This window comes from Macaca thibetana, chromosome 16 (genome assembly GCF_024542745.1).
Source record: "Macaca thibetana thibetana isolate TM-01 chromosome 16, ASM2454274v1, whole genome shotgun sequence".
Classification (NCBI taxonomy): Eukaryota; Metazoa; Chordata; class Mammalia; order Primates; family Cercopithecidae; genus Macaca; species Macaca thibetana.
Window position 1 is genome coordinate 70,587,928 of NC_065593.1, and position 13,232 is coordinate 70,601,159.

Sequence of the window (13,232 nt, forward strand, 5' to 3'; positions counted from 1 at the left end):
TAGTACTTCTCCCCTACGCTCTGTTCCGGGCCCGAAATACCCCTTACAGACTAGGCCTCACACCATATGAAATCATGTATGGCAGACCCCCACCCCTGGTCCCCAGTCTAAAAGATGACTTACTCAAACCTGAAACTGAAAATGTCTCTGAGCTCCTGTTCTCCTTACAAGCCTTACAGAAAATTCACCAGGAAATTTGGCCCAGACTACGAGAACTGTACGAGGCAGGACCTCCGCCGACGCCTCATCCGTTCCAGCCGGGAGACTGGGTCCTAGTCAAGCGCCACCGGCAAGAAACTCTTCAACCCAGGTGGAAAGGACCACTGCAAGTACTCCTGACTACTCCCACCGCTCTCAAAGTAGAAGGCATCGCTTCGTGGATCCACTACACACACGTCAAACCAGTGGACCCAACATCCGACCTTCTCGAGCCGTCTGGAGCACCGGTTACATGGACTGTAGACAAAGCCTTAGACTTACTCACGGCTGAGAAAGGAGGTACCTGTATGTTCCTCAAAGAAGAATGCTGTTTCTATATAAATGAGTCAGGGTTAGTTGAGGAAAGAGTCCAACGCCTACACGAACTAAGCTTAGAAATGAAAAAGCAACAATTCACTACAGCCACTAACAATTGGTGGAGCTCTTCAATGTTTTCCCTTCTGACACCCCTTTTAGGCCCCCTAATGTCTTTACTACTTCTATTCACTATAGGCCCCTGTGTGGTAAATAAAATTTTACAATTTGTCAGAGAAAGGTTTGATACCATCCAACTAATGGTCCTCCGTAGCCATCACCAGCCTCTCCTGCACCCAGAAAGTGAGGCTATATTATAAGACTCTGGAAATCCAAGATTGGACATCCAGTTACTTATGAGAAGGGGGAAATGAAAGGACACAAAGATAGATGTGTACCCACCCCCCACCCGCTACACCCTTGTTCTGCTTTCTAATCTTTGCACATACCAGAGATTTCGTAAGTTCTGTGAGTACCTGGTTTTCTGCACGTACCAGAGATTTTGTTTTGCACATACCAGCGTTTTGTAAGTTCTGAGGCAAGGTCACAAGACGTGTTTAAGTAAGATAAACTCTTGCTGCCGTAAACCTGCTCTCCCGCCTCAAAGTTTGAACCAAAATATCAGAAATGGCAGGAACCAATCATAGTTAGCCAAATCGCCTTGTTCAAACACTAGCCAATCATATATCTGATTTGTATAATAACTCTATGCCCACTTTTCTTAGACTATATAACATTGTTCGGAGCTGAGTAGGGGAGCTCTCCTGCCCGTCTCGTTTCACGAGCGAGGGAGAGTTCCAGGTTCGAACCTGTAATAAAGATCCTTGCTGCTTAGCTTTGACTCTGGACTCTGGTGGTCTTCTTCGGGAATAAACGGTCTGGGCATAACAATTTGATTGTGTAAAAATTATTTCTGTATATTGGACTTGTTACACAGTTGAATAATTTAGAACAGGAAATATTTATCTCATATGTACATAAATTCATGAAAACATTTGTATCTCTATTCCACTATTATTTGACATTCCATGTGTATTTTGCATTGCTGTGGACACATATTTATGTTAAGAGTAATCTGAATTATTCATTGTATTAATTATGCAATTGGAAAATGTGAAGTTTCTTTAATAAAAACAAGTTTTTTGAACAAAATCTAAATATTGACATATATTATCACTCTGCATAGAATTAACATTCTGGCAGTAAAGCCTTTTAAATTTCTATTTATAGGATCAACCACTATTTATAATACCCAACTCTCTGAAATAACTGCCGTGGAAGAAATTAGACAGAACATTGGATTTTGTCCACAGTTCAATTTTCAATTTGACTTCCTCACTGTGAGAGAAAACCTCAGGGTATTTGCTAAAATAAAAGGGATTCAGCCAAAGGAAGTGGAACAAGAGGTAGAGGAATACATTAAAATTGATGGCTTTGGAAATAATTTACTTTTGACTATATTTTTTTTTGTTCAGCTATTACTTTACTCTTTGATAGATAAAGCTTAATCAATGAAGTTCTACAATAAATTCTTTTCATTTTTAGAGAGTAAAAACTGCTTAAAGTAAAATATTTGGTATTGCTAACACAGAGTTTTTTTTGATAGGTAAAAAGAATTATAATGGAATTAGATATGCAAAGCATTCAAGACATTATTGCTAAAACATTAAGTGGTGGGCAGAAGAGAAAGCTAACATTAGGGATTGCCATCTTAGGAGATCCTCAGGTGAGAGAAAAAATGTATTTTTACAGTTAATTTAGATTGGAGGATATACAACTATTATTAAAGTCCAACTTCTACTGTAATTACCAAATGTGAGGGAAAATTTATAATAAAGTACCAATCAAGCTTGTTAGGTGTCATGTGCGTCCATGTGAAGAGACCACCAAACAGGCTTTGTGTGAGCAATAAAGCTTTTTAATCACCTGGGTGCAGGTGGGCTAAGTCTGAAAAGAGAGTCAGCGAAGGGAGATAAGGGTGGGGCCGTTTTATAGGATTTGGGTAGGTAAAGGAAATTTACCAACCCCAGTCAAAGGGGGGTTGTTTTCTGGTGGACAGGAGTGGGGGGGGTCACAAGGTGCTCAGTGGGGGAGCTTTTTGAGCCAGGATGAGCCAGGAAAAGGACTTTCACAAGGTAATGTCATCACTTAAGGCAAGGACTGACCATTTTCATTTCTTTTATGGTGGAATGTCATCAGTTAAGGCGGGGCAGGGCATTTTCACTTCTTTTGTGATTCTTCAGTTACTTCAGGCCATCTGGATGTATATACTTGCAAGTCACAGGGGATGGGATGGCTTGGCTTGGGCTCAGAGGCCTGACATTAGGGATCTGGTGGAAGACTGTATTTGAGTCTAGAAATCATACTAGTTTTCATGGTGCTTTCTGAAGATCCTCACTGTGAAGAGGAAGATGCTTTCATACGTTTCCTCCTCTGTAGGTTTTGCTACTAGATGAACCAACTGCTGGATTGGATCCCTTTTCAAGGCACCGAGTGTGGAGCCTCCTGAAGGAGCATAAAGTAGACCGGGTTATCCTCTTTAGTACCCAATTCATGGATGAGGCTGACATCTTGGCTGGTGATTCTTGGCTTCTTTATTCCAACTAGTTATTTAAGGATTTAACATGAGAGTTATTTTTAATAGCCTGTTTTCAAAAGAAGAAAATCTTGTTTGCAGTTTATTTGCAAAATAAAACATTTCAAGCCTCCACATGTCATTGACTACAACAAGTCACATGGGGTGTAACCCTGCCAAGTTACATAGCAAAGTATGTAGACAAAGGAAGAGGTGAAGAATCAGGCCATCCTTGGAAAGTTTTGTGGCACTTGATTAGCTACGGGGAATGCAGTGAATTTCTGAGGCCTGTTTCACAATAGGCATGGGGATTAGAAATGATATTGCACCCAGGGGCTTAATGACATTACAGTTGTATTGATCTTACAAATTTCATTCAGTGTTTTGGTATCCAAAGTAGAGAATATACCATGTAAGGAATTATTCTTCACATAATATTTTGAATCTTCCTTTCTACTCAGATAGGAAAGTATTTCTGTCTAAAGGGAAGTTGAAATGTGCAGGATCATCTTTGTTTCTGAAGCGAAAGTGGGGTATTGGATATCATTTAAGGTATGTATTCTAGGTGTGTTTATTTCTAAATGAGCATATTAATATGAGGGTGACATTTTATAGAAGCCTTTAGAAATGTAAGAAAGGCAAGTTAACTTTTGGTAGAAATTGTGTTGCAATAAACAGCCCAAAATGTTTCCCTCATTAACATTTCCTTTGTTGGTTATCTCTTGGTTTTAAGCACACTAATTAAAAAACAAAGTATACTTCTTCTCAATACAACGTTTTTGTTTGTTTGTTTGTTTGTTTGTTTGTTTTTGAAGATGGAGTTTCACTCTGTCGCCAGGCTGCAGTGCAGTGGCTGCAACTTCTCCCTGGTTCAAGGGATTCTCCTGCCTCAACTTCCTGAATAGTTGGGATTACAGGCATGCACCACCACACCCAGCTAATTTTTTGTAATTTTAGTAGAGACCGGGTTTCACCATGTTGGCCAGGATGGTTTTGATCTCCTGACCTCGTGATCCACCCGCCTCGGCCTTCCAAAGTGCTGGGATTACAGGCGGAGCCGCCGTGCCCGGCCTGTACAACATTTTAAAGCCAATATTTGTATAGAAAAAATTATCTTTATGTCCTCAATAAGCCATTGATTAATTTTAGCAAAACACTTTGCACTAGAATTCTGTAGTTATATTCCAAATCTCATTGATAGAATGGCAGAATATCACATGGGAACATTTTAGAAAGCATCAAATACTCACAAACAAGCTCTGCAAATAGAAGTTGTTGACATTAAGAGAAACCACTTACTGCATAGAAAACAACTGTTTATTAAAAACCTTATTAATTTTCCATTTATTAAGAAGCAATGTTTCATGTATCTTATATCCTATCATGATTTTTTTATATGTATCACACACATAGCACAATCGTGATAGTTTTATATATGTATATATACACATATATATGTGTGTGTATATATATACATATCGGTGTTGATATGTACTATGATTTTTCCATTTAAAATAATGCAAAATAGGCTACCAATTAGCACTTTGAAGTTGAATTAGCAATTTGAAGTGGAGTATGTGATTTGAAGGAACCAATTACTACAGTTAAGTAGAATATGTCTGTAATACATACAAACTGTTTAATAAACTATCTTTTCATGAGTAGTGGTGTTGGAAAAGAATTCAAGAGACTTATGGCTCTTTTGAATAATAGTTTACACAGGAATGAAATGTGTGACACAGAGAAAATCACATCCCTTATTAAACAGCACATTCCTGATGCCAAGTTAACAACAGAAAGTGAAGAAAAGCTTGTATATAGTTTGTCTTTGGAAAAAACGAACAGATTTCCAGGTAACTTACTGTGTAATCACATGGAATATATGTAAGTGTTCATGATTATGCTGATTGCATTTTCTGTTGTTCTATGTATCGAGTTCTAAAGCTTATAGAAAAGGTTTCCTTGGATTATGGTGATTGCTTTAATATGAAAACATTTGTAGACATCTATTTTGAGTAACATTTAGACATTAGTATTTTGATGTACTCATTGATACTTTTAATTGCATTGATTTATTATTATTGGCTTTTTAGATCTTTACAGTGACCTTGATAAGTGTTCTGACCAGGGCATAAGGAATTATGGTGTTTCAATGACAACTCTGAATGAAGTATTCTTGAACCTAGAAGGAAAATCAGCAATCAATGAACCAGGTATAAAAATGTGTGTCTAGCAGAAAATTAAGAAGAAAAAAAAAAAGAGAAGAGAAAAAGATGATGTTCTAATTCATGTTTGTAGATTTTTATGTGGATTTCTACCTATAATATGCATTAGACAGAAAATAGCATTGTCCACTTTTAAAAGTATTATAATCATTTTATATCGAATATAATCACTCTTGGTGCTAGGCAAATTGCTTTCCAACATCTGTCTGCTTCCCATGTCAGTGACAGACACATCTCTTTGCAATGACCACTTCTTCCTTATCATCAAAACTCTCTGCTATAGTGATGAGTTCTGATACTGCCTCTTACTTGCCATTCCTTATAAAAATGTGCTTTTAATTAGCTAATAAACTAATTATAATTAATGTATTAATAAGAAGTAATAAAATGTTATTTCCTTAGTTTACTTTGTAATAATAATTAGAAGAATTAGGAGGCTACTATACATAGACCAATGGAACAAGTTAGAGAACACAGCAATAAAGTCACACACCTACAATCATCTGATGTTCAACAAAGCCAGTAAAAACAAACAATGGGGAAATGACTTCCTGTTCAATAAATGGTGCTGGGATAACTGGCTAACCACAGGCAGAAGATTGAAACCAGAGCCCTACCTTTCACTCTATACAGAAATAAACTCAAGATGGATTAAATACTTAAATGTAAAACCTAAGACTATAAAAACCTGAGAAGAAAACCTACAAAATACCATTCTGGACATTGGTTCTGGCAAAGACTTCATGATGAAGACTCCGAAAGCAATTGTAACAAAAAGAAAAATTGACAAGTGAGTCCTAATTAAACTAAAGAGCATCTGCACAGCAAAAGAAACTATCAATAGAGCAAACAGACAACCTACAGAATGGGAGAAATTATTTGCAAACTATGCATCCAACAAAGGTGTAATATCCAGAATCAGTAAGGAGCTTAAACAAATCAATAAGCCAAAAACAACCCCATTAAAAAATGGACAAAGGACATGAACAGATACTTCTCAGAAGAATACATACATACAACCAACAAGCATATGAAAAAATGCTCCATATCATGAATGAATAGGGAAATGCAGATCAAAACCATGAGATACTATCTCACACCAGTCAAAATGGCTATTATTAAAAAGTAAAAAAATAACAAATGCTGATGAGGTTGTGGAGGAAAGGGAATGATTATGCTCTGTTGGTGGGAATGTAAATTAGTTCAGCCACTGTAGAAAGCAGTCTGGAGATTTCTCAAAGAACTTTAAATAGAACTATCATTCGACCCAGCAATCCCATTACTGAGTATATAGCCAAAGGTATATAAATTATTCTACCCTAAAGACATATACAGATATGTTCATTGCAGCACTGTTCACAATAGCAAAGACACAGAATCAACCTAGATGCTCATCAGTGGTGGACTGGATAAAGAAAATGTGTTATGTGTACGCTATGTAATACCACGCAACCATAAAGAATGTGCTCATGTCCTTTGCAGCAACATGGAGTAAGCTGGAAGCCATTATCCTAAAGAAATTAACACAGGAACAGAAAACCAAATACCATATGTTCTCACTTATAAGTGAGAAGTAAACATTGAGTACACACGAATGCGAAGAAGAGAAAAACAGACACCAGGGCCTACTTAAGTGTGGAGGATGAGAATTGAAAAATGACCTCGTGGGTATTATGCTGATTATCTGGATGACAAAATTGTCTGTACACCAAACCTCCAAATCCCCATGACACACAGTTTACCCATGTAACAAGCCTGCACCAAAAATAAAAATTGGAAAGACAAAACAAAAAGAATTTAGGAGACTACTATATACCAGCCATTGTGCTCAGTTCTTGAATTATGTTGTTTTTAATTCCCATAATAACAACAAGCTGCCCATGAGAAAACTGATATTTGAAGTTGTGTCATTAGCCAAAATTGTACAGTTAAAGTGTGGTGTATGTGGGACTCAAACAGGAGGCCTTTCCATGAACTTTCCATCGTTTGAAAGCACAATGTCTTGAACTCATTACTGAGATGTCAATCATCAGTGTTGAACTAATCCTGCAGGGGAAATTCCAGATGACAGAGGAGGCCTTTTGGAAACTCAGCTACATAAATTTGTCTTTGTGCTTCCGCGTAAAACTTGCTCTGCAAAAGTATCCCTTAGTGAAGAGCTGCTGTTATTGGTATGAAAGAATAAATGCTTGTTAGGAAGCCTCAATCATCCTCAAAAATTAATTTACTGTCTCATTGGAATTGAATCCATTACATATGTTTGAAGGAAAGATTTTTAATGTAAATTTTGATTGTGGATATCAGTAGCTCAACTTGTTAGAAGTGCTGTTTCAAATAGTCGAACATCATTTTCAAAGTTTTTAAAGAGAAAGTGCAGATAACATCGCCTATTAAAATGTTTTATTACATGATTGTAGATTTTGACATTGGGAAACAAAAGAAAATATATGTGACAAGAAATACTGGAAATGAGTCTGAAATGGAACAGGTTCTTTGTTCTCTTCCTGAAACAAGAAAGGCTGTCAGTAGTGCAACTCTCTGGAGACGACAAATCTATGCGGTGGCAACACTTCGCTTCTTAAAGTTACGGCGTGAAAGGAGAGTTCTTTTGTGTTTGTGAGTATCAGATTACTTTATATCTATTTCATCAATATATGAAAAAACATTCAAATATTAAGAAAATAAATATATTAATTTATTCATTCATTTAACAGTTTTTAAATATCTTTACCTATCCTGCTGTTACTGAGGAAAATGTCACTGCCTCATGTGCTAGAAGTCAATACTATGACACTGGATTTTTGAGAAACGATTTTTATTGCAAGTTGACTCACAAGGAGACAGGAGGTCAGCTCAAATCTGTCTCCCTGTGCTGACTTTAAGGCAGTGATTTTATTAGAAAAGGTTTAGAGAGTGGATTCTGGAATTAAGCATGATAGAAGAAAAGGAGAGGTCTGGAAAGTCCTCAGGCATGCACAGATATCTCTTCACGCCTCCTCATGTACCCTTGTGCAAATTCAAGTGCAGTTGGTATGAAATATATGGTGGAAATTCAGACTGTGAAGTCATCAGGATGATTCTGGACAGACTGTAATTGGCCATATTGGTTCCAGCGGATTTCAGCCAGTTTTATTATCTTATAAGCTGAGGGAGTTTCAGTGTTTCAGCAAATTGTTTCTTGTTTTTTTTTTTTTTTTTTTCTTTCAATCTGACACCCTACAAACTCTATGATTTCTGCTAGTCATTGGTTTCTTTAACTCTTTGGGGCACAGTTTTACTGCTGTAGTAAACAAAATTGATAAGGCCTTTAAACTTATTCAGTTATATCACAAATCTTTATTGAAGCCTGCTGTAGTACACTAGGCATTGTTCTAGGAGTTCGGTTATATTAGTGAATACAGATGGCACAGATTTCTACTCTCATGGTGTTCACATTTGGTTGGGTGGAAAAGATGAAAAATACTGAATATAAAACTAAATAACTTATATGCCAGGTTATACAAAATAGAGTAGAAAAGGGGATAGGAAGGGATGACAGGAGTTGGAGGTACATTACAATTCTAAATAGATTTGTTGGCGTTGGTCTTATTGAAATTGTTACATTTGAGCCAAGATTAGAAAATATGGAGGGCTAATAACAGTTGAGAAACAAAAGCATCCATTGAATTTGGCAAATTGGAAATTATTAAAGGTTTTATCAAGAGGTCTGAAAGTAGGCAACTCTTTTGCAGTGCTTGACTATGGAGGGGAGTAGAAAGAGCAGAAGCTAAAAGGCAACACGAAGTCGGGAGGAAAGTTGATTTTATAATGAATGAGAGATACACGGAGGGTGGAGAGTTTGGATTCATTACAATATTGACAAGGACTGACCTCTTTGTTAGGAGCAAAGATCTATTATGTACTTCAACAGAATAAAAGAATGAGAGGATGACTGAATCTGTGGATGTTTTCTTTTCTTTTGGCAGCAATAAGATGAAGGAGTTTCTGTCCTATAGACTCCTTTTTTTTTTTTTTCTATGAAATATAAGGCTGATAGGGAGAAGAAGGTAGAGTCTGAAGTCTGATGGGAAAGTAGTGATTGCAGAGTGGACTCATATGCTTATTAGAGAAACAAAGATTGCTTGGAAACATTTCACTTGCAATTTGAATTGGTGGGATGACTTCTAGATATAAAAATAGTGTTTTAAATGTTGCATTTAGTTTCATGAAAATTAAAATATTTGTAAACTAACAATTGAAGAAAGTTAAAATGTTACTTGCAATTGTGCACATAGCAAGCTTGAGGCTGCAGTGTATAATAGGGCTTCTTTCTCATCAAAAGTACCGAAGCAGGCAATTTGAGTCCCCTGTTATCTCATAAAATCATATCCTGTGTTGTCCTGGTAAACCAGCATACTGACAGAGGATTGCCCCTGGGTTCCACCTTTTCTCTTGATGCTCTGTTACCCTTGAATATCTTCCAATGTGATACAAATTATGTAATTTTTTTGTGCCAATTCTCAGATTACTGCCACTGTATGTTTCATTTTATCAAACTAAACACCACACATGCATGTGGAATTTCCATAGTTAGCACTTATATAGCATCTTTGTGACTTAAATAATCAGAGGAAAATTGCTTCAGACTCATGTTATAATTTTGTTTTACTTAGGTCACTAGTACTTGGAGTTGCTTTTATCCCCATCATTCTAGAGAAGATAATGTATAAAGTAATTCGTGAAACTCATTGTTGGGAGTTTTCACCCAGGATGTATTTCCTTTCTCTGGAACAAATCCCGAAGACGCCTCTTACCAGCCTATTAATCATTAATAATACAGGTGAGAAACAGGGCTGAAATATAGTGTCAATTTTTTATTATCAAAGATCTTTGGAAAGCACATACCTGAGAGACAATTGAAAACAAAAATGGTGTCTGTCCAGCTTGCTCCATTTTCAAGTGAAGGAAACTGATGGGTTAATTTTCTTTTTAAATATTTTTTATTTTGTATTATCTTTATTTCAATAGGTTTGTGGGAAACAGGTGGTGTTTGGTTACATGTATAAGTTCTTTAATGGTGATTTCTGAAATTTTGGTGGACTCATCACCTGAGCAGTGTACACTGTACTCAATGTGTAGTCTTTTATCCCTCAACCCTGTCCCACCCTTTCCCGAGTCCCCAAAATCCATTGTATCATTCTTATGCCTTTGTGCCTTCATAGCTTAGCTCCCACTTATGAGTGAGAACATATGATGTTTGGTTTTCAATTCCTGAGCTACTTCACTTAGAATGATGGTCTCCAACTCCATCCAGGTTGCTGCAAATGTCATTATTTCATTTCGTTTTATGGATTAGTAGTATTCTAAGGTGTGTGTCTGTGTGTGGGGATGTGTGTGTGTATGTTCATAACTTTTTAAATCCACTTATTGATTGATAGGCACTTGGACTTGTTCCATATTTTCACAGTTGTGAATTGTGCTGCTATAAACATGTGTGTGCAAGTATCTTTTTCATATAATGACTTCTTTTCCTCTTGATAGATACCCAGAAGTGGGATTGCTGGATCAATCGGTAGACTTACTTGTAGTTCTTTAAGGAATCTCTACATTGTTTTTCATAGTGGTTTTACTAGTTGACATTCCCACCAACAGTGTAAAAGTGTTCCCTTTTTATCACATCCATGCCAACATCTATTATTTTTTGATCCATCTTCAGGTCTCGCAGCCGTGTGTACCAGCACCTGTTCTGGTGGAGGTAGCAGGGAAGTGAAGTGGACTCTGTGAGGGTCCTTGGTTGTAGTTTTGTGTAGTGTGCTGGTATTGGTCAGCCTCCAGCCTGGAGGTGGCAATTTCAAGAGAGCATCAACTATGGTAGTATAGGGAGGATGCAAGCTTCCCCTAGGGTCGCCTGGATAAGTATTCAGGTTTCTCAGGTGGGGTGGGTCAGGGCGATAGAACTTCCAAGAGATTATGTCTACCAGAGTGGGTGGAGAAAGACCAGCAGGTGAGGGTAGGGTTAGGCATGTCTGAGCTTGGACCATACTTGGATGGGGCTTGCTGCAGCTCCTGTGGGGCGTGGCGGATGGAGTTATGATCCCATGGAGATTATGGCTGCTTCTGCTGCATCGTATAGGTTGCCAGGGAAGTGGGGGAAAGCTGGCAGTGACAAGTCTCACCCAGTTCCCACACAGCCCACAAGGTGGTCTCAATGCCCCTATAACAGAACTGAGTTTGTTTCCAGGTAGCTGGTGAGCAGGACTGAGAATTCACCCCACGCTACAAGATTCCCTTTGAGAAAGCAAGCAGGGCTCTCGGGTTATGTGCCTTCCCCCTGCCATGGCTTCTGTGCTCGTATCTGCACTCCCTGATGATGCCCTCCCCCAAGATTCTGTCCAGGAAACTATGCATTTGGTTGAAATTGTTACAAAATTCAGCTGGAAGTTTCCTTCTCCCTGTGGTCTTTCCCCAATTCCACTGGCAGCCCTCCCCAAGGACCCTTCTGAGACAAAGTCAAAAATGGCTTCCCTGGGGACTGAGAGTGCCCACAGGGTTCTTCCCACTGCTTCCTCTCCCGCTATATTTCGCTTGGCTTTCTAAATTTATCGTAGCTCCAGGTAAGGTAAAATCCTCCCGTGATCTGGACCTTCAGGTTCCCCAGTGAGGATGTGTGTTTGGGGGTGGGCATTCCCCTTTCTCACCTAGGACACTCAGTTTTTCAGCTGTCTCATGGAGCCTGCAGCTGCAAGCCGCCTCTTTCAAAGGGTCTGTGGATTCTCTCCCTGATGGGTCATTTTAAATCCAGAGCTCCCTTGGTGGCAGGTGGTTGATTCAGATGTGGAGGCTGCCTCATAGCTTGACTTCTCCCTCTGACCAATGTGACTTCCTTTCCATCTATGATGGAAGTCAAGTCACAAAACTTAATGGGCACAATGGCAAATATCAAGTTAACTTAATTTTGCAAAGATGTTTTGAATGGGTTACTAGTACTTTAAATATCACGGCAAGGTTAGTGCCATTTAAGGTTGATAGGATCACTAGGACAAGCCTGGGTGGTGAGGTATATTTTGCATGTATTATTCATAATTACAAACATTACACGGTTCTGGTAAAGTTTATAAAAGTCACTACTAGCAAATTTTCTTCCTGTGAGAATTGCAATCTTATTTTTGTAAACTCTTTTCACCTGGTGAGAATTATAAGATAAACGAATATATTTCTGAAAAGAATAAAGGAGCCCGTCACTCTGAAGATGGTAAATGGAACTTAATGTCGTAGCATCAGAATGAATAGTATTGTACTCCTAAAGAGCAAGGCTCTTTACTAAGCTATTCTGGGTTTTTCTTAACAAGATTGGAAATCATTATTATTTTAAGGTTTGACTTTGATTTTCTTGCTTTTTTTTTTTTTCCTGTTGCCTTCCTTCCACTACATTAGGATCGAATATTGAAGACCTCATGCATTCACTGAAGCGTCAGGATATAGTTTTGGAAATAGATGACTTTAGAAACAGAAATGGCTCAGATGATCCCTCCTACAATGGGGCCATCATAGTGTCTGGTGACCAGAAGGTATGTTTGCTTCCATGCACTGTTTTATCATGAGTGGTTTTTTTGTTGTTGTTTTGTGGTTTTTTTGTTTTGTTTTTGTTTTTGTTTTTTTGCCACATTCTAATACTTTGAACTATAGGAAATTTAAATATGTTTTCCAAATTGGCATCATATTAGAGGAGGCTTGAAACTTTCTTTGTCACATAAAATGTAAATATTTGACATCTTTTCGTGTTAGTAAATGTTAATCCATTTCATTTACAAAACAAGTCACTTGAATTACAAAAATAATGCGTCCTTGTCCCAATTCAAAGAAGGCAGAAGCGTCAAAGAAAAATTAATAGTCTCCTCACTCTAATTCCACTCTGGTTATATACAAAGTATACAATAAAT

General features: G+C 37.8%; 1 protein-coding gene across 1 annotated transcript in view; it reads left to right on the top strand.

Annotated features, from left to right (window-relative positions):
* The first annotated feature begins 1,457 nt into the window (after positions 1-1,457).
* ABCA10 (ATP binding cassette subfamily A member 10) overlaps positions 1,458-13,232 on the top strand; it is a 57,130-nt gene continuing 45,355 nt past the window's right edge. The window contains 9 exon segments of the mRNA XM_050765019.1: positions 1,458-1,919; positions 2,120-2,239; positions 2,953-3,091; positions 3,550-3,640; positions 4,802-4,941; positions 5,182-5,301; positions 7,731-7,929; positions 9,966-10,132; positions 12,727-12,860. Of these exon segments, the coding sequence (XP_050620976.1) occupies positions 2,135-2,239; positions 2,953-3,091; positions 3,550-3,640; positions 4,802-4,941; positions 5,182-5,301; positions 7,731-7,929; positions 9,966-10,132; positions 12,727-12,860 (1,095 nt within the window). The 5' untranslated portion in view covers positions 1,458-1,919; positions 2,120-2,134.